General features: G+C 45.9%; 1 protein-coding gene and 1 pseudogene across 4 annotated transcripts in view; both read right to left on the bottom strand.

Moving 5' to 3' along the window:
- The window catches only part of LOC142574131 (uncharacterized), a 49680-nt gene extending 40243 nt beyond the window's left edge, over positions 1-9437 (bottom strand). For all 4 annotated transcript variants that reach the window (XM_075683288.1, XM_075683289.1, XM_075683287.1 and 1 more), the window contains exon 1: positions 9274-9437. In XM_075683288.1, coding sequence (XP_075539403.1) covers positions 9274-9388 — 115 coding nt within the window. In that variant the 5' untranslated portion in view covers positions 9389-9437. The remainder of the gene's footprint in view (positions 1-9273) is intronic.
- Positions 3040-7351, bottom strand: LOC142573819 (uncharacterized; annotated as a pseudogene).
- Positions 9438-22916: the final 13479 nt, after the last annotated feature.

Consider the following 22916-nt stretch of genomic DNA (forward strand, 5'->3'; position numbering starts at 1 on the left):
CAGCAGCAGCATGTCTTGGTCCAAGAGCCTCGCTGTCATACCGAAAACCCTTGATATAGGCAAAATAGAGGCGTATCGCACGTCGAGAAGCGTCGGAAACCGCAATGCACTACGCAGCCATAAGTTTGTCGCAGAAAGCTACGTCCAATGCTCGACGATTGAAACACGTTCATTCACAACGCAGTAAGTATCCTCGCTATCATTTTCTTTTCGCTTGCTTGGTAGCGTTTTATTGTTAAACGATACAACGACCGTTCATAAGGCACACAGGCAGATTCACATGCGTTTGCGAAATATGTTGCCGTGTGGAAGGATAACGTATCGCTCGATATGACAGCTGTAATGACTGCGTTTATGCTGGCGCTAGCAGAAGTTAACTTGCCCTTCTTCGATGCAGTGTTACCACGCTCGTGTGCGTATGTGCGAAGTGCTTCAGGAGCCAAAAGAAGACTGCAACACCATATGCCGTGTCCGCCCTGCTGACGCACGATGGCATTGTGAAAGAGCGTACATGTGAGTGCGCTGCTGCAGAGAACGGCACATGTCACCATGTCATGGGACTGTTGAAAGTCCTTGTGCTGCTTCTTGATAACGGGTATGCAGAGGCTCCGCGGAAAGGTGATGTACGGAACTGCCACAAATCTGGAGGGGGCCCCGGGGGCACAAAATACCGGCTTCTCGCGTCGACGAAATTGACTGGAAAACCACACGGCGAGACGGTCTTTCTTACCCGCTCCAATCGCGCCTTTATGAAGCCAGGAAAAGACCGAGGAGCGTAGAGGATTTTCAAAAAGCTGCGAGGCAGTTCGCAAGAGAGATGGCTGCACATACTGCGAGTCCACTTCTGGAACACTGGCAGCCTGCAACACTAAAGAAAGCAGACAGTTTGTTTGGCGAGACATGCGAAGGCAGCCTATTGTGGAGTCAGAAACCACTTGTACCACATGACTTTACCACCTATTTATTCCAAGAAATTCAGGTTAGGGTGACTATAGAGTTGACACCCATGCAGCCAGCAGTTTTTAAGAACCCTTAAACGCTGTCGTGTCGTGCGTGGGCCTGCCACCAATGCAGCAGGCTGTAATCGAGGCAAGCACATACATACATGTAGCACGCTGGCATTTAGCATGGAATAAAGCACAGAAAACACGGGAACTTTGCGCACAACTTTCGCTTCTTTACGTCTTCGCCCTATGTAGCATAGCTCTTGCTACGTAACTTGTTTGACTAACCCACTTCGTCACGTTTATAACGCTTTTGATCTGTTTAGCAACCAAGCGTAATATTTACAAATGTATGTTGACTGTGGTTATGTCTGCTTTCTGTCCGTTAACTCTAACATGTGATGCACGCTTACACGCAGGCTTTTGTGTGCTGCCCGTTGATGAAGCTCACTGGCTTGAACAGACCCCTTGCCAGCAGAGCCTATGCATAGTATACATGTAGCATGGAATGAAGCCACAAAACGCAAGAACATTGCGCACGACTTCCAAGTATTTTTCAACGTGTACTCCTGCTACTCGCTAAATACATTACTTGTGCTAACTAACCTTCTCCATTTTCATAACACTATTTCTTCTGCTTAGCGACCGAAGAGTTTCGTTAGTTTACAAAACTATGCTGACTCTGTTATGTCCGCTTTCTGTATGTTACCTCTAACATGTGCTGCACCCTTATATGCAGGCTCTCATGCTGTCTGTTGATGAAGCTCGCCAGCTTGAACACACCTCTCACCAGCAGAGCCAAAGTGCGACATGGAAAGCTGCTCGCAAAAACCGCTTGACTGCTTCCAATTTTGGTGTTGCTGTTACACACCAGAATTGGACATAGAAAGGCCTGCAGAACCTCACCACAGACCGAGATCTGCCTAGAGTAAGGGCCATCCAGTAAGTTCGGGTCCAAAAACATTTTCTTGGCCAAGCTCACAACAAAGTGAAAACTATAGCACAAGAACACAAAGTGTACAGGCGAGGCACTTCCTTGTTTACATCTGCTATGGATAATCTTGCTTCCAGTGAATCACGGTGGCTACAAGTGATTGGCACTAATGAATGTACAGGTACAATGTTATTAACAGATTACACATGTGCACCTGTTGTCACACATTGATCAAGAAACCTTGGAAATGGGAGTAGCTTTGCAAACTATATTGTCAATTAAGCTGTTAGTCGAGGGTGCAGGTTGGTCCTTAATAAATATTTTATTAACCTGTGCTCCTTAAAATCGTTACAATATTAGCATATGTGTACACACCGTATGTACTGCCTAACGTGGATTGTATCACAGAATGCATGTAAAAGAACTTGAATCATGATATTTCTGTTTCAGGCACGCAGTTTCAAGCGAAGCCATGGCTGTTCAAAAATATGAAACAACCCTCCGAACATCCCGGCACAACATTCAGACCTTCCACTGCGGCATTATTGTGTATCCCACGTGCCCATGGCTCGGTGCATCGCCAGATCGTGCGGTGTGCGACCCAGAGGAACAGAATCCTCATGGCATTGTCGAAGTCAAGTGCCCATATTTAATGAAAGACTTCAAAATACGAAGCACTCAATGCTCGTGCCTTGTGAAAGACAGCTACGGCACGTGCAGGCTAAACCGTACCCACTGTTACTACTACCAGGTTCTCGGGCAGATGGCCCTTTCAGGGCTTACTGGACTGACTGTGTTATGTATGCTCCACAGTTTCTAGTTGTTGAAAGAATTAGATTCAGTGAAAGCGAATGGCAGAAATGCAAAATTAGGTTGGACAGCTTTTATTTTTCCACACTTCTGCCGTACTTGGCAGAAACATGCAGTACAATTAACAAAGAATCTTGAATTCAAGAGATTACAAAATTAAGGAGAATTTATGTATTTATTAATAAAGTTGTGATACTATTGACAATGCCTTCTATCCTTTTCTTGAAACGAGTATCGAAGCCATGTGCTCATTGCTTTGGTCATGCTAGCTTGGCAGTCACTGCGAAGGCTATGTAGTACTCAACTGACACCTTGCACATCACTGCAGCAAGATTGTTGCTGCTGCAGATCCTAGAATGCTATGAAAGGTCTTTGAAGATTGCTTAACAGTGCACACAATGCCCAAATTCATTAATGATCGGTGCAATTGACAGTGGGATGGGCCTGTCGAAAATATGAAATGCCTTAATACCTTGAATGCGCCGCTCCACATGTATTCTGAGACATGCAATTTCCTCTGTTTGTCTAACTTCTTCTTCGGTAAGGTGCTGTCCCCGAAGGAAAGGGGGAATGTTCAACGCAACTCCTTTTGCACTGAGCAGGTCCTGTACTTAAAGCCCTTGTCGGCCATTACTGAGTCGCCAGGCTCAAACTCGAGTTTTAAAAACCCGCTTTTTTCAACGAGCTCTTTGTCCGACACCGACCCTGTAAATAATATTGACAAAAACGTGATCGTTCCATCAGGTGAAATGCCAACCAAACCCTTCATTGTATTAGTTGACTTGTAGGTTGAGTAGGTCGCTGACTGAACGACCAGAGAGCTTGGAACTTCGCATCTCACTTCTGTCGCGTCGATAATTGCTCTTGTTGATGGGTATCGCTCTTTAAAAATGGCTGGCATAGCTTTGTCAACCTTGTCTCTGTTCAGACAAAGGTCCTTCTGGCCCACATGCAAGTAAGCTCATCCATGTGGTACATATTCTGGATACTGTAGCAATGGACACCCTGAACCTGTAGGCAAGGTCCCTTTCGAAAAGCTGAAGGCGCAACCTGACGAGAACAAATAAAAGCTGGTCGTTAGCTGTCAGCATGTGCGGCCTCCTTGAATTACTTGATGTACTTTAATAGCTCCTAGACCACACTTCTATATGTTCGACACACTCACCGGGCTTTATCGAACGGAAGAACCACATGAATGATTCAAAGTTTGAAAGCCCAGTGTAGGAACTAATGTCTTCAGGGCTGTCCTTGAAGCATTCGACAGAAAATTGCCTGCTTTTATGCCGATTAATCTTTTTGTGTTCCATATTGAGTATTTCATACTCTCTTTCAGCTTTATAAAGGATATATTTTGCTGACTTCACCTCTTTCGTTCTAATTTCCAAGTCGCACTGCAGTTGTTGTATACGCACTTGAAGCAGAAAGAGCTGCGTCTTGAGCTCAGGCACTCGCTCTGCATTTGCTTTCGCAGACTTCATCTCTTCTGTCCTACCTTCTAGGTCGCTTTCCAGTTGGTGTATGCGCATTTGTAGTACAGAAAGCTGCTTCTCGAGCTCCAACACACGCATAGTTGCCTTCGAGCCGTTGTCGTCAACTCCTCGCTGGTTGCAAAGCGGCACGCAGCAATGCACCGGCATGGTACCGAATGCCGAGGACAACCGGATTCAACGGATATTCAACGGGCAGGCAGATGTAAACTTCGGCGCTAACTATAGTTTTGCATGCTGGCCCAGTTCGTCAGTGCGCGGACACCCCGAGTTCGCCCAGCTCATGGGGCCGATCTCATAGTCACTGTTCTTCTCAATAGGTGGCGCTGAATTGCGAAACCGCCGTATTCCGAAGCCACTACCTCGACTCGCCGCTATGCTGCCTCGCCCTCGCCTCAACGTCGCCAGCCGTGACCGCCCCAGCTTCATCGCTCGCCGTTGCCGCCCTACCCAGGACCGTCCCAGCAGAAAAACTAGGTAATGCGGCACCTCTAGGTGGTGCTTCAATGTCGGATTCCCCGCAAAATCCTCCTTTGATGCTGTTTACGAGACATAACCTTCTTGACGTCCAAGTTGATGGCACACCCGTCACAGCACTCATAGATACCGGAGCACACATGCCGATTATGACCAGCCGCCTACGACGCCATTTGAAGGAAATTGTTACGCCTACCGTTACTCGGTTCGTACGAATCGCCGACGGTAGCACGGTGACTGTGATCGGAATGCCTACTGCACGTATGAGCATATCCGGCCACCATACTGTCGTTCTTTTCGTTGTGCTTGACCAATGCCCCCATGACCTCATACTAGGCCTAGACTTCCTCTCCACCCATTCAGCGCTCATCGATTGCTCTCAAGTACTGTGCGTCTTGACCGGCCTCTACTGGACGTTCCTCCGACACCACACGAAATTCGCCTAAGAAAGACCGACTGATTTTGTTCACCTTCCACACCAGATCTTGACATACATCTAAATGTCGCCTTCTACGCCAGTTCCTTATGGTGGTTATGTCTCCGCTCCCATAACTGCCATCGTTCTCATCCACAGCTTTATTGTAACGCATACAATACTGAGGGTCACAGACAATCGCACCTATCTCCCTGTGGTGAATTTCGCGTTCGCTAAGCAAATTTTGCCTAAAATATCACCCTGGCTACAATCGCTGCTTTAGAAGTTAGTTGCGTTGAGACTTTTATTGTTGACGCTTCCTATGAGCCTTTCCAGTCTGCCAAATGTACTCACAACGACGTTAGGCAAATGATCACCGCGAATCTCACTCCTGCGGAGACTGAACGACTCTGCAGTCTATTCCTTTCCAACAAGGTTATATTCAACCTGAACAACCCACCCTTAGGCCAGACTCCACTTGTCAAACATGATATACATACAGGCGATAATCCACCTATCCGTCGGTGAACCTACCGAGTTTCAGCTTCGGAGCGTCATGTCATCAAAACGGAAGTAGACAAGACGCTAGCGAAAGACATCATTGAGTCATGGTCAAGTCCCTGGGCGTCTCCTGTCGTGCTGGTCAAAAAGACTCATCGAGAGTATGCGTCGATTACCGGTACCTCAACCACATCACGAAGAAGGACGGCTACCCACTAGCTCGTATCGATGACACCCTCGATTGCCTATACGGGGCACAGTATTTTTCGTCCATCGAGCTGCGGTCCGGATATTGGCAAATCGCTGTCGATGATCTAGATAGTGAAAAGACCGCCTTTATAACGCCTGAGGGTCTTTACCACTTCAACGTTATGCCTTTTGGGCTATGCAATGCTCCGGCTACCTTTGAGCGTATGATGGACTCATTACTACAAAGATTCAAGTGGTCGACTTGTCTCTGCTACCTAGATGATGTTATTGTGTTCTCGCCCTCATTCAGCACACACATTGAGCGCCTTTCGGTTTAGTTGCCGTTTTTCGCGAGGCCGGTCTCCAGCTCAACTCCAAGAAATGTCACTTCGGCCACCGTGAGATTACTGTTCTTGGACATGTTGTCAATGCGACTGGCATCCGACCGCACCCAGAGAAAATTCTCTGGTAGAGTTCTCTGTTCCACGGTCCGCAAAAATGCGCGAAGTTTCGTGGGCCTTTGCTCTTACTTCCGCCGCTTTGTTAAATATTTTGCCACCATAGCACGCCCTCTCAGAGATCTCCTGAAGAAAAGTGTGCCGTTTTCATGGGGACCCTCTCAGGCCACTGCCTTTTCTCGCCTTACCACCATGCTCACCACACAAACGATTCTAGAACACTTCGCTGCTTCAGCCCCTACAGAGGTGCGCACCGATGCCAGTGGCCACGGAATCGGTGCCGTCTTGGCACAAGTTCAAGAGGGCCATGAACATGTCATCGCGTAAGCTAGCCGTTTTTTGTCACCCGCGGAGTGGAACTGCTCTATTACCGAGCGGCAATGTTTGGCCGTTGTGTGAGCAGTGGCGAAATTCCGCCTCTATTTATACGGCAGGCCCTTTTCTATTGTAACGGACCACCACGCCCTGTGTTCGCTTTCGTCCTTAAAAGGTCCGACTGGGAGGCTTGTACGATGGGCTTTGCAGCTGCATAAGTATTCCTATTCGGTGGTGTATAGGTCTGGTCGCCTACACAAGGACGCCGACTGCTTGCCCGTTACCCAGTACACACGCCCGCCAACGCCGATATGGACGCTTCCGCAAGTGATCTTTCCGTTTTGCAGCTTTTCGACGTGGCCAACGAGCAACTTGCTCTTCAACAACTCACAAGAGCTTCGGGGCGAGCTGTCTAGGAGGCGGTTGTGGCAGTGGCTGCTGCTGGGGCAACTGAGCAAATGAAAGTAGAAAAAGCTGACAGGGAACCTCCCGCACTAATGCTTGGATTGGTAGTAGCAGAGGGAGTGATCAGACAGGAGCGCAATGGCAGAGAGGGCCTCGTCGGCCACCGATGTGTGCCTGGTCAAATCTCGCTGCTTGTTCAACTCGCGTGTTTCAATCTGACATCGTTTGCACAGGTCCACAGCCTCTGTTTAACCGGTTGTGAATTTTTAACCCGGTTATTGCGCTTACTATCTCAGAGGCTGCTCGGTGAGCGACTTGTGGCCGCTGGGGCGACCAAACACATCAGCGAAACTGATCGTGAACACTGACCAGGACTCAAAGTCGGCTTCGGGATTTCTGTACCACAAGTGAGCCATGCTCACAAGGTAGGTCACGTTATTTCACTTGGAGGTATCATCCCAGCTGTTCGTATGAAGTTCAGGTGTTCGTATGAAGACAGCCAGCTGTTGACGTCATTGTCATCCGAACCGTTGAACACCGCGGGATTTATGTGGCCATCTTCGCCACAGCAGGCCAGAGGCTGTGTAGGTGACGTCTGCTGGTGAAATTCAGGCATTACTCGTGACAGAGTCCCAGACAGGAGTTCCAAGGGGGAGGTGTTCTCGGAGACCCAGCACTTCCACGAATTGTAAATGGGTGTATTGAACAGTTCAGCAGGTATCGTCAAGCGTAAGCTGGCAGTCAAGCAACATAGAGCAGGAGCGCGCCAAGTAGTGGTGATCCGTCTGGCTCAGTGGTGCACTTAACGCATCGAATAGACGACTTGATGATGATGATTATTATGTCTTAGTTAATGGTACAAAACCATTCAGGGGGACAGGCCACGAATCAGAAGGAAATGTGATAAGAAAATGTTAACAATGTAAAATATATTATAATAGAGGATGAGAAAGAAACCGATAATTAATGAAATAATATAGTGTAATATGACGATTTGGGTGGCCTTGTACGTGCGCTCTTCTTCGACATAACAATTGTCCTAATTTTCCTTCCTTATTCGCTTCCTTCTTCCATCTCTTTTTCTTTCAACTGTTGTTAACACATCTGACAAGATTTAGATGTTTTAAGGCTTATGTGTTATGCTGTGTGCGTGGCTCGGCAGTTCAAAGCGCCGTACATGCGTATGTACTTATGGGGGCTGATCATTAGAGGGAGAGGGAGCGGAGGAAGGAAAGGCAGCGAAGTTAACCAGACTGAGTCCTGTTTGCTACCCTACACGTGGAGAGCGGGAAGGTGGATTATTGCTTTGTGCGAAGGTTATAAACAATAAACTTTAAAAAAACATGAACTTTAATGCAACATGCAAGCTAAGCCGTCCGACACAACGGCCGAGCTACGTGTGACTATCTTACATGACATGGAACGCAATAAAATTATTTTGTAATGGGTTACCACTTTTCCAAACATTAAAAATAATTTTTTATTCGTTTATTTATTTCTGTAACGCATGGGAGCATGATACATGACAGCAGACTCACTACAGCTCATAGGTGCGACTTGTCTTATGGAGTTTTTGGTCAACAGCTTGACCCTTCATTCATGGTTGTCGACTTAAGCAACATGCCAGAAAGAAAATTTTTCTTGCCCACCTTTTGTATTCAGTCCAGACTTCCAAGTTAAATGTCTTCAGCCGACACTGAATGGCAGGCAGCTATCGACATTTGTTGATTTACAACAGGAAGGCAGGACGGGGAAAATCTTCGGCATGCGACTTGCGTCATTTTGAAAACACGGTCAGAGGAGATGGACCGTGTTGCATGATCGGCTGCAGTAATATCTCACAGATATTGCAAAGGAAATGCATTGTGCACTTATGGTTCACATATGACGAGAGCTATCTGTAGAAAGTTCCACACGAAACCAGGGTTGACGCCTGCGTCCCCTTTTCTGTCTGGTGTTTCCGTAAAATAAGTTTTCTTTTCGTAGATTATGTTATTTGTCGATGTGTTTTTGCATAGAAATATGAAGTAAACACTTCTTTGCGGAGGGGGAGGAACAGACGAAGTTTGATTAAAGGCACAATGTTACATGTGTCGTCCTTATAGTACAATATAAAATAATTGGCACTGCACCAACGTTGCAACCAAGGTTGGTCTGTTAGAATCGGACTGTCGCAGAAAACTTGCGGCACCCAACATTCTCGAAGGACCCGCGAACGGCCGTGTCCCAAAAACTAGAAGTATCTTTTTAGTTCAAGCACAGTGGACAGACGACTCGCAAAACGGCTGCATTCAAAACTACTGTATTGAATAAGTAACCAAGGCTATTGCGTACTTACTCTGCGGTCCCCCACACCATGGAAACGTTTTGAGATTTGGAGCAATGTGCGATAGCCGCACGTTTACTGGTAGAATAACCCATAGGTGCAACAAGAAGCACAAGAGGTTTCCCATTTCTCACGAGTGATTTTACACGTATTCCAACGCGGAATGCGCTCTATACTTCGAGAAACACTCTGCCGCTTCAGGGAAATGCTGCCATTTTCGAATAAGGAAGTGACCGTGGAAGTATCATTATTCTTCGCGGGGTTCTCCCCGCGTCGTTTAATTCACGGCTGTTTGGCAGCTACACACCTATGAAACTGTAGAGTGTCACGGCATTATTAGTATTAGATCAGGTGTTCCCACCTACCGCTCATGGTCGCAAACTGCGCCTTGGCACAATATATTCGTGCGAGCAACCCCAATGAAATATTGTTTCCATTGTATGGATTGTCGCCTTACGCACACACCGGTCGACACGCATCGTCAATCTGTGCGTGTGTCATAAATAACGTACGCCATGCGTGTCTACGAGTGAAAAACAATACGCTTTGGGCGGGAACGAGAAGTAAGGGCGTGCGGTAAAGTTTCGTCTACTAGCGCATTCAGACCTGTTTGGTGCAGGTACTGCAGCAAAGAACAAGTGCTCTAAATACGGATGGAGTATCTGCGTCCAGCAGGATTGCATGCATTTAATAATGCGAATCCATTATATGTCCCATGACGCGGAAAATCAGGCCAGCATCCGGCGTTACTATCCGATGGTACTGAAACTAACGACTCACGGAAAAGAGCCGCGGCATCGGACGTACGCAGCTGCCCACACCCAAAAAATTGACGGCCAAATTGCAATATTGCGTTTTAGCCAAGTTCAAAACCGACCTGGCTCGCTCCCAGAATTGATTTGGCCCATCCCCAAAATAGGGGTAGCCAACTTTCAAAATATACTTCGCCCAATTCTAGCACGTGGTCAAGTCACAACCATCACGTGCAAGAGTCATGCTGCTTTTGCATGTCAAGGCACGTAAGAAGATTTTAGAGCCACTGTAACTTTCTTATGCCATCTGTTAATGTTTGGTACATATGCCAGGTGGTAATCCCTCGAATCAGTAATAAAATAAGCTCTGGAATCATTATGCAAAAAAGAGGTGAGGCGTGCAGACAGGACACAAGACTAGAGAAGTGGACAACACGAACGCCTCACCTCTTTTTTGCATAATGAATCCTTGCCAACTAGCTCAGCTCTCTGTCGTTCTCAGTTCTGGAAATTTGACTGAATGTTCTAACGAGTATTTTCAAATCATATTTCACTTTTTTACGATTAGGAAATTTAACGAATGCAGTCGAGGTATTTTTGCGTAGCACATTTCAAAGATGTGCCAGTGTTTTCGCGCATGAAAAAGTCATACACCACATGCGGCTTAGATGTCCGGTCTTGACTCAATTCGCAAACATTTAATCCATATTTCTAGTTGAACTAGTTCTTGAGGAATATACACGAGATTTTAACTACAATAAATGTAGACTGTGTCGCAATGTAGACGTCTCAGTTTCGATTTCATTACACGCTGGGTGTCTGTAAGTGTTGGTCAGGACCATACGCCATTTCAATGCATAAACGTGAATTACCGCCGCACTCTTCCTGCGCCTGAACCACATGGCATGCCAAGCAACCTTCCTGTTCACACACACACGCACACGCGCATATATATATATATATATATATATATATATATATATATATATATATATATATATATATATATATATATATATATATTGTCACGGGGTAGTGACGGTGAAGAAACTGAGATAGACGACACTAACGTTTTATTGGGCGAACTTTGGGCGTTTTATTGGGGGAAAACAGGCTACACTCAAAGAACGGCGACAGAATCGAACACAGTCGGCGGTCGTCAAAAATCTGATCAGTGGGTCAAGCGCGTCGGCTTTTTTTCTACATCAGTCGTCGAATGTTCCAGAGTTATCGCTGGGACCCGCATGCCTTCCATAAGGTTCTACATTATTCGCATCACACACACGTGCGATCAGATTGCACAAGTTTCAGTCACAGACATCGGATGGAAGGATCGATAACATTCCAGAAACTTCCGATACATGCAGGCGCATCCTGCATTGTGCGATAACATTTGTTAGGCGGTGAAACGTGTCGCCCGATAAAGACGAGTAAGTACATGTGTCAATATATACGTGTGTGCGTGAGTGAAAGAGGCGATGAACATTTGCGAAGACGTATGTGCTTCCAAAAAGTTCGTAGTCTCTTTCCTGCACATGTTACGTCGGGTCCTGCGTGCTAAACTTTGAAGAAACGCTGCATATATATATATATACATATATATATATATATATGTATGTATATGTATATATATATATATTGACGCGTGCGTCTATGCTTCTATGCAGACGACAACGAAGATAGGGACTTTAACGGACTTCGTCTAGTGGGTCAGTAGGATTCGGCGAGGACGAAGAAGACGTGTCTCTGGCCTGTTTTGGATTTGAACAAGTCCCGCGGCTCTTGAACGTCTCCCTGTCTACTGTCCGCGGTCTACTGCGTCAATATATATATATATATATATATATATATATATATATATATATATATATATATATATATATGATAGAAAGCCAAAAAACATGCCAAAGGCAGCATACGGAATTACATGTACGTAATAAGTAAATAAAAATGATAAATTAATGAAACTGAAAACGGATGAAAAAACAACTGGCCGCTGGTGGGGCACGAAACAGCGTCGTAGCATTGTCAGTTCGATGATCTTATCAATTTAGCTCCTGCGGCTCAGTTTTCCGATCCACTTTCTGGGGTATTTATCTATACGAAATAAATCTGGCAGTGTTAGCCAGCTCCATTAAACCCCTCACTGATTAATAGTAGCGCCATCTCCGCATACTAGTGCCATCTCCGCTGCCCTCTCCTGCTTCGCGCTCGTTTCTCCTTGTGCGCTCTCGCCCCTCGATGGTGGCACCCCCTAATCCGATACAGCGTAACAGACGACGCCACGCGTTAATGGGAATGAAATGACAGCTTTTAAACTTGGCGTTTTCGTTTTAGCTTGTATTTATTTCCTTTCCCACTGAAATTACATCCGACAGCCTTATTTCAACCCTGGGGGAAATACTGGTACTAAAGAAATTTTAGGGGAAAAAGACATGTCAAAATATTTTTTGCTTTGAATTATGCCCCAACACAGACAGCATATGAGCACACGTTCGCGTCTCTGTATGGGTTTTTTTGAGTACGGTTTGCGAATCGTCGCAAGTAGCTGTGAAGTACGGCTACCTCAAAGTGGTCACCAGAAATAGAAGCTACGAATCTGTTTTGAGTGCCGCCTACTTTAACTGTTTATTTATACAGCTACGTCACTAAGGCAAACCAAGCAATTATTGAAGCCAATGAGCCTTTCGGGCATCATGTAGTTGAAGCCTAGATCATACAATAATTATTAAAATTCTTACGCTGGCACTGATTGTGCGCTCAAGCTGATAGCGTCCGGCTCCAATTTCTTTTCGCTGAAAGCGCACATATTCAAAGGCTGAAATTGTTCATTCGAAAGAGATCCTCAATAATAAGCGAAATACAAAAAATCATCCTTCATGAAATAAATATCATACGCCCCGGAAGCAATTAGTCGTGGACAAACAGTAATGAGAAACTGAGCAAGTATATGACAAAATTTATTCGAGAGATCAGCGTTTCCCACAGAATTTTCAAAGCAGAAACAACATTTTTGGTAAGGTATATGTTTTTTTTTTGTGTTAAGTCAAATTTTTTGGTGATAAGACTACCAGCAAAGTCCCTGGGCAGCCAAGGGAACCTAAACTAGAAGCAGAGTTGTTCATCGTGCTCCTGCACCTGAAAACTGGCATGCCTAGGGAAGAGTCTGCTCGCAGTTTCTAGAGCGGAGCTGTAAATGGCTAGGGTTCCATTCATTTTAGTTCTCCGTGAACAAAAATTATCATCATGAATGGCTCATACCCCTTTAAGCAAGCAAAACATGCAATGGCTCAAAGCCCCGTAAGGCAGAGGCTACAAGAGCTTAGCTAACTGAAGCGATCAGTGCTTAAGAGGAAGTTTTAGCTCTGGCCCAACTCTGACGCTGCCTATTCAAATACATGTAAAACGCAAAAACATTTTTACGAGATAACCCCTGAACCGATTTTCATAAAATTTGTTGCACTTGAAAGAAAAAGTTCTAGTGACTGTTGGAAGCGGAATTTCGATTTAGGACTTGAATTTCTTTAAAAATTTTCAAATATTTGACCGTTCGAAAAAACATAAAAACTCGAAGTTTACAAATTCATAGCTCTGCATCAAGAACTGATATCGCGGTTAAATAAACGGCATCCATTAGATAATTCAAAGCGCACAAATTCGATACGTCATTTTACAACTTACGTGAATTTGTTACGTTGGTTAGAAGGGTTCTGCAAAAGTTGTATTTTCCCATTACCAAATGTCTTTATATTCATGTGTAACATTTCAATTTTGTCCGCTTTAGATGAACTATTAGGTACTATTCACAGAATTGTATTATCATTTTTCGTTGTTGAGTTACAGAGTTGTAAACTTGATAGTTTTGTTTTTTGTGAAAATTTTCAATTTTCGCCAATTTTTAATAAAAAATTGACAACCTAACTCAAAAATTCGAAACCAGTCATAACATTTTAAGTTTTTCTTTAAAATGAAATAAACCATCGTCAAATTTGGTACAGTGGTTGCCGAGAAAAGTGAATTCTCCTTTTACTTGCATTTAGATAGGAGCACCCGAGCTAAAGCTTCCTCTTGAATTCTTTCTGAAACGCATACACCACACCGAACAGAATGTCGAAAACTCATCATTAAGAGCTCGTACTCCCGTGAGCAATGGCTCATGCTCTCGTAAGCAAGCAAAAACTGCAATGATTCATATTCCCGTAAATTTGATGGCTACTTTTTTGCGAGAATTAGCTGCGATAATGCTACACCTGTTGTCGTTGTCGATGGCTTGAATTTGGACGTGTGCGTACGAAAATTAGAGTGGTTTACGCGTTTCGTGTTGCAGACAATTCTCTTGCAATGCCACACCGATCCGGCCCAACCGACCACTCAGCGGCGTACGTGCATCGATTGATATTACTGAAGAATGAGATTGCAGAACCGAGTTAAATAATGACCACCGATTGAGACAATAAATGAGTGTGCGTGCCTTTCTTCACGATGATCACCCATCAAGACAATAGATGAGTTCGTACCTTTGTTCTACATTATGTCTCACCTCCGTGTCGTGTGGTAAACAGCTTCGCTGGCCAACCACCTGCACAGAGTGGCATGGCTCATCTTTCTGTTTCTGATTCAATACTTCCATATCGCTTACAAAGCTACCAGTCTACATACACACTATTATAAATATTAACTCTCTGAGCTTCGCAAATTACACACTTTTGCAGATACAAGGCACTACACTTCTCGCGTGACGGACGAATTTTCCTATTATACTCACCACAGTATGCTTACGCTTTAAAAAAAGTGCGCACTACTTCTCAAGGAAGAAAAAGTGCGTCGACATAGTGCACAACGAAGGAGCACAAGACGTCTGCTGTAATATCGCGTGGTGTGAAAGCTGGGGAATAAATAACTCGTATACACCCTCCGCAGGGGCATCTGCGTCAGCAGGCGCTTGGTGTGTTGTGACACCACGTGCCCGAGCACAAGAGGGTTGGAACCTCACGCGTGTAGCCGTGCATGCCCTAGTTGTGTCTGGGGAAAATGGGATACTGGTCGGGGGGGGGGGAGGGGGAAGGCTGTTGAGCGGATGCCGGATGTCCGGACCTTTAAGGCCCCTCGGCAGAGGCAAGACACCTCGCTGACTTCTGCTTCACATAGATAGTCCCTCCAAACTGACCCACCTGGAGAAAATTGGCAGTCAGCTTTCCCGGTCATTGTCTCCAATCTTCGCGTTTTAGAAAGACAGCTGTAGATTACTAACCTCCGTAGTTTTTTTTGCGTCCGTCAACGGAAAAATCATCATTTGGGACGATCCTAGTGAAAGTGCGGGAAGGGTCCAAGGTGGATGGCACATACCCCTGGGGGCTCGGGAAACTGTAACGCGCCCTTCAGGCTCTGCGGGATGGGCCGACGTATGAGAAGTGCTTAACGCCTGCTTCACCTCCACCGCGGGTCAGCCCGGCATTGCACTAGCGTCGACATGGACCCATGTATGAGGAGCGCTTAGCGCCTGCTTCACCTCCACCGCGGGTGGGCCTGGTATAGCACTATCTTGAGGATCGGCTCGCGTATGAAGAGTTCTTAACGCCAGCTTCAGCTCCGCCGCGGGTCGGCCCGGTGTTGCGCTACCTTCAGGATTTGTCCCACGCATGGAGGTGCTTAACGCCTGCTTCAACTCCGCCGTGGGTGGGCCTGTTATTGCACTATCTTGGGCCGACCTGGGGCGGAGATGAAGCACTTTCCTTTTCGTTTGAGAGTTTGACTCTCGTCAGCATTCGCTGGTATTCCATCTTCACAGAGTGGAACGGTTGTCAATTCTTTATGTCGCACTTTCAATGTTTCCTGCCATTTACCCACTCCACACTTACACATTTCCAGGCGTCAAAGGTTAGTCTGTTGTAGTTATCCTTGCTAGCGTATGTTATACTAGGTTATAGTATCTATTAACAGTTGGCGTATTCGTCACTTTCAGGCTTAGTGGCGTCCCCTTGTTGGGCTCCGTGGTGTATCGAACTGACAGTTATTTTATTGATTCTTTCATCGTTCCCCGACCGCCTGATCACCCTCTTTCTAAGAGATGGTGCACCGATGATTCCTTGAAACCTTTTGGCCTGACCAAAAAAATATACCCGAAGTACCACGTCCTAAGTTCTCAAAACTATGATAAAACTGCAAGAATTTAATGACCATTTGTTCTCGTAAAGTGTCTTTCTTTGAAACTATATCCCGGCTTAAAGGTCACAAAAATGGCCAGTGGTGATCTGTTGATGGAAATCAGTGAAAAGAATCAGTTCAAGAAACTGTCGGGACTTGTTGAAATCGGTGATACCTCCGTCTTGATGAACCCGCGCCGTTCTATGAAGAGTAAACGCGGAGTCATATCTGACCAAGACTCCCAGACTTGAGTGACATCGAGCTGCTTGAGGGCAGGAAGAAACAGCACGTGACAACTTCAGGCATTACATTAACTGTATAATGCCGGAAATGCCAAAATATGAATCATTATCCAAAGCAGGGTGGAGATGAGAATCGTTTGCATACACACAATCGAATTATTCATTGAATGCGATGAAGATGTGCACAGGATCATTTACACTCTCATCATTGATAGTAAATGAAGATGAAGAATCAGGAACAGGCACGACAGAACGCGAGAGTTTCCGGACACTATTTCTTAGTAATCCTGACAGCTCAGCTTGAAAGACAAAATCTTTGTCCAGATGCAATTTCAAATTTAGTTCCCCTGTGACATATGTGAATATATCAATGGCACCAAGGTCATTACTGTGTTTTGAACGTCTCAGCCTTCTAACGCGGCGTGATAACTGTCAAATTTCCCTAGTCATCCAAGGGATGACATGATTTGATTTCCTGCTATTTAGGGGTACAGAGCGTTAAATGCACAGCTTTGTAACGTTTTCAAAATTTACGAACGAGTGTATCACGTCACAATCTTTCCTAAGTATGCAAAATTATCAGAAACCTTTGATGAAACTTCGAGACCAGATGTGTTAGATTCAGTAAAGTCGAGAAAAATTTGGAATTTCAGCACACGGTTTACAAACTGTACGGCTTAGTGAATAAAGAAGGCATTGTGATATGAAATTCCGTCAGTAATTTCGGACTCGGACAGCCTATCAAAAATGTCTATACTATTAAACACTATTGTCTGGCTGCGCCATCAACAACTTGTGTAAGCCTAGAAGACATAGAAAACTTAATTATATCCCTACATAAGAAACTGCATGCGATAATAAGGGCCAGTGAATCTCCGGTTTGTGAAAGTATCCCATGAAAATCAAACTAGATGCATGAAAACTGTGCGTGTTGATAAAATAAGCGAGCAGAAAAACGTTATTGCTTTAGGAGTAGGTGGATGATAGGAAAGGGAGGCTATGTGTGTTTTCTGTTTTTGCCAGGTGGGAATTTCTCGAAACAGAGTCAAGATCTGATGCAGAATAGATAACTGAGAACTTCAAGACAGATTTGAAAAAAAGGGAGACTCCACCCCCGTTGCCAGTTTTCTGGTCTGATCGGACAGCTACATAGCTGGGTGGAGTGATTTCAGTGTCATATATGTGATCGTGAGGCCAGCTTCCAGTGACACCAATGAAATTAGGGGAATTGGAGGTTACCAGGGAAAGAAACAACCGGAACTCATTTACTAGTCTTCTTGCTTCAAATTCAAGAAAGTAAGCTTGTAAGGGTCGCGTGTATGTCAATGTGAAGACGACATAACCGAAGGAGGGGGGGGGTTGTTTCGCAATCATTGAGAGAACCTGGAATTATACATAAGGGTGCTTGCAGCGACACCTGAATCGTCAACCAGAACGTTATGTGTTCATTCCATCTATAGCGGAGACCATTCAAGAAAATTTCATCATAACGCAATTGCGCCACAGAGCCAATTCCAGGCCTCAACGAATTGTTGTAAAAGTCTGCTCCAGGAAGTGAGAACATAATGTATGAAATGATCAAAAACTTGCGCCCTCATTCCACAGAACACTACTGTCATTCTTTCACTCCATGGCCTCTGCCAGCTACATTCCGCCCATCTGGAAAGGAGAAATCGTAATTCCTATTATAAATGAGGACAAGGACTGTTCCTCACCCAGTAGTTATTGTACTATAGATCTGACAAATTCAGTTAGGCACTTTCTTTGAGAAAAGGATTAACCGACCCCTGATCCAGTTTCTTGAAAGCAACGAAATATTCGATCCCTAATAGTGTGGTTTTAGGGAAGGTAGATCCACAAAAGATCACCTTGCCCCCATTGAGACAAATATCGGTGATGCGTTTGTGCACAACCAGTTTTCCTTGTCAGTATGTTTAGTTATGGATAAGGCGTACGGCACAACTGGGCGCTTTGGAATCCTCCGTGATTTCTGTCTGAAATGGAGACAGAGGCAACTTACTGAAAGTGATTCAGAGTTACCCCTCCCATCGCACGTTCCGTGTTGGTAACGCTCCGTCTCATTCCCAAGACGCTGCTGTTCTACAAGGTGGTGTTCTGAACGGCACTCTTTTTATCGTAAAATGAACTCTATCTAAGCCCTCATGCCATGTACTATGTTTTATTCTGTATATGTGGATGACCTACAGATAGGTTACAAATCATGTAGTCTGTGTATGTGCGAGCGACAAGTACAGCTTGGCTTAACTAAATTGTCTAAGTGGGCGGATGAGAATAGTTTTAACTAAACCCTCTAAAAAGTACCTGCGTCCTCTTATCTAATAAGAATACACTATCGGACCCCGTAAGAGATCTCAATGGACTATGGCTACCTGTTAGCCGAGAACATAAGTTTTTAGGGATCCTTCTATACAGCAAGTTAACTTTTGTCTCGCACCTGAACTATTCTAAGGCAAAGTACCTCAAGATTATGAATCTGCTGAAACTGGTGTCACACACATCCTTAGGAAGAAACAAGAACTGCCTTATAAGCTAGTACAAAAGTAAAATATGATCACGTCTTGACTACGGAGCCATAATCTTTATTTCTGCTACGCCTAGTGCTTTGAAAATGTTATATTTTATCCACCACTTAGGCATCCGCCTTGCTAAAGGCGGGTGCCTAAGGTGCAAAGCCTGCTCGTTGAATCTAACAAAAGGCCTTTCTTTACACTTCGAAAGGACATATTTAAGCTTTTCCTGCCCCGTCAAGGTAAAATCAGCAGTATACCATCCCTGTCATTCAATGACACATGTCTACGGCCAGGCTGTTCCATAACCGTCCAGTCCCTAGGCCTCCTTTGTCCCTCCGATTAGAAGCACTGTCAGATAGAACAGACATCCCCCTTTGGAGAATGTGCTATTGGCTACTACTAGGTTTCAACCATCTTGGGAGTGGAAGACTATCCAATGTGACATCTCAGAAATATCAAAACGAGCACCTGAGGCACATGAACATTCGAATTTTCTTGAACTTAAGCAGGCGTATTCCTTGTTGAGATTTATACATATGCTTCGAAGCCTACTCCTGGTGTTGCTTACGCAGCTCTAGGGCCATTGCATTAAATATCGGGTACATTGAATCCATATACACTTATTTTTACGGCGGAAGCATACGCCATCCTCTCTGCAGTTAAACTCATTAGACAAACAAATCTCACTAAGGCTATTATGTTTGCGAACTCATTGAGTGTAGCGCGAGCCCTAATGAGTTTACGAAAACGTAAGAACATTCTTTTTAACGAACTATGCGCAATGCGATGCTCTGCTTATATGGATAAACAAGTCATATCTTTTCCTGGGTACCTGACCACAGTGGCATAAAATGCATTGAAGCTTCTTACGAGAACACTACCTCAGTGGCTTTTAGCGACACCGACACAAACATATCCAATCCAGCCACGGACCATCCCAACCTCAGGCCCAAAAAGCACGTAGGCGTGGCGCCTACGTCCAAAGAAAAAGATGAAAAAGAACTGATGTTCCACATCCTCCATCAGGGCCGTTGTCTAACACTTCCAGATGTTGTTCAAGCAGATACACATAAATACCCCAAGAAATGACTGGGAAAACGGTGCCGTAGCTCACTTGGTAAGAGCATCGCCGGCTATCACACGATTTCGTGTGTTACCATCCCTACAAAAACGCAGAAAACTCACCAGAAACTTCCAACGAGCACACGCCAAACTTGTTGACGACGCATGGCATCAGCTCACACACACGACCTCCTACTGCAATGCCGGCGCACCTAGGGACAAACGCATACAAACGATCAAATAATAATCTCCTCTGTAGCACCAGGCAAAGTCAAATATTCGAGGAGCAAAAGCCCGCAGAATTTCACTCTCACACCCATTTGTACTCGCGCCTGCGCACAAACAACGGGCGATTCATGAAACGGCCGTCTCGTTAGACGGTGTCGTTCGACCTTTCCGTCAAGCCGTTCGCTTGGGGGTGGTAGGCTGACGCGAAGTTATGCTCAACTCCCGCAAGTCTAGATAAGTACGGAGGTTGCGTCAGCGCAAAGTGGTCGACCTGTCGGGGATGAGCTTCTTACGAATGCCATGTCTCCATTCGAAGCGGTCCTGTTGGAATCTGTTAGCTGGTGGCAATTCGAGACACGGCAGGGACCTCTATGAACTTGGGCAAACAGTCCACAGCGACTATAATAAATTGGTTACTCAATGCCGCTGTTGGTAAAGGCCCGACGTGATGTTCTCGCAAGGTCTGGAAAATTGTCTCAGGAGGCGTAATAGATGCAAGGAATCCAGGTTGACACCCAGGACGCCATTTGCGTTGTTGGCCACTTCACAGCTGGCGACGTACGAACGCACATTGTTATCCATTCTCGGCCGCCAAAAGCGTTCTGCTACATTGCGCAAGGTAGCTCGATGGCCGACGCGACCTCCTTCGGGACTGCCCTGGATTTCACGCAAAATGTTTGAGCGCAAGTAGCTAGGAATAAGCAGGAGGTGGGCGTTCGTCTTGCTTATTGGCCGAGCCGCGATGACACAACGTACCTCCGCGTAAAACAAACTTGGCATTACGTCCTGTATCGGTAAACGAATTCATTAGAGAAACCAAATCCTTGTCGACGCGTAGAGCATTCGAAACAACTTGCTGGGAGAACATGATCCAGCCAACTTTGTTCCGTGGAGAGCCTTACTCGGTTGCGTTTCGCGATGGAGCGTCCGCATCCTGCTTTTGTGCTCCAGCACGGTGACGGATGTCGTAAGCTTAGTCTTGTGGCCGAACGATCCGTTGTGCAAACTTCTGTGTGAGGTATGGCTTTTGAAACAACATTGCAATGACGGATTTATGCGTTGCCACCGAAAATCGGCAGCCAAACAAACGTTGACGAAACTTCTGGTCAACGCCTGAAACGACAGCCAAGCGCTCCATTTGGTTGGGGTGGTAACTCGAGCTCCATTGCCACTCTTCGTCATACGGCATATATATATATATATATATATATATATATATATATATATATATATATATATATATATATATATATATATATATATATATATATATATATGTATATATATATAGATATTGTGTCGAAGAAGATCGGCAGGCTGAAAAGCCCCGTTGCCATCGCGCGGCTCGTAGCCAGTTCGTTCGCTGGCTGTTCTCTCCGACCCGAATAAACCCCTTTACAATTGGTGGAGCTGCTGGGTACAACTGGAATTCTGGAACTTCGCAACAGGACACTGCAGCCTGTCTTCATTATGCCGGAAGAAGGACCACCGCAAGCACAATCCGCTGCCCCGGTGAATACCGTGGTCTGCCCCGGCCCGTTGCGTCAACGCGACCCACCCATCTTCAGCGGTACCGAAGACCATGACGTAGAAGACTGGCTCGCTCACAACGACCGGGTGAGCATCCACAACCACTGGGACGACACCAAAAAACTAAATTACGTTATCGTTTTATTTGAGCGATGTCGCCAGCGTGTGGCACCACAACCATGAACGTGATCTCACGACGTGGACAGCCTTCAAAACTAACCTGACAGAGGTATTAGGGCGCCCCGCCGTTCGTAAGCTTCGCGCCGAGCAACATTTGCGCAGTCGTGCGCAACAGTGCGGGGAGACATTTGCAAGTTGTATAGAAGATGTTGTCGACCCCTGCAACCGCGTTGACGTCACAATGGCAGATGCGGAGAAGATCCGCCATATCTTAAAAGGCATTGAAGACGACGCCTTCCAGATGCTGTTGGCGAAAAATCCGGCGACAGTCTCTGAACTCGTCAGTCTCTGCCAAAGCTTCGACGAACTCCGCAAACAACGCATAGCCACCCGCCAATCTCCTCCTCGGGCGACTTCAATGTCGAGTATTGCTGTTTCCCAGGATAACACATCGCTACTGCTACAAATCAAGGAGTTCGTCTGTGAAGAAGTGGCTCGTCAGCTTTCTCTGATGCCCTTTACACACGGCCAGTGGAATTCTCCGTTGGCGCCCGCTCTCCAATCTGTCATCAAGGAGCAGGTAGCCGACCACATTCCACCTTCTCTCCTGCAGGCTCCGGTTGCCGCTCCCTTGACGTACGCCGAAGTCGCTTCGAGGCCGGCACCACAGACCTACGGTCCCCTTCGCCCGCGTTTGCGCCCGCCCGTATCCGCTCCAGTCTGGCCACTGGTGCAGTATACACGACCTCAAGATCATTGGCGCACGGAAGACAATCGCCCGATTTGTTTTTATTGTGGCCGTGCTGTACACGTAGCACGTCACTGTCGCCTCCTTACACCGAACGTCCCCAACAATGTGCGTCCAAATGCGCTACGTTTCCAACAACGCCGCAACTATTCTGACACCTTTGATTCTCCTCCTGTCGTCGACACCGCATTCTCCGCCGCTCGCCGTTGACATTCTCCTCGCCGCCGCTCGCTTTCCCCCAGGCACCGGCGTCGGAGCCCTTTGCGCCAGGAAAACTAAATATCGCAGTTCAGGAGGC

This window comes from Dermacentor variabilis, chromosome 3 (genome assembly GCF_050947875.1).
Source record: "Dermacentor variabilis isolate Ectoservices chromosome 3, ASM5094787v1, whole genome shotgun sequence".
NCBI lineage: Eukaryota > Metazoa > Arthropoda > Arachnida > Ixodida > Ixodidae > Dermacentor > Dermacentor variabilis.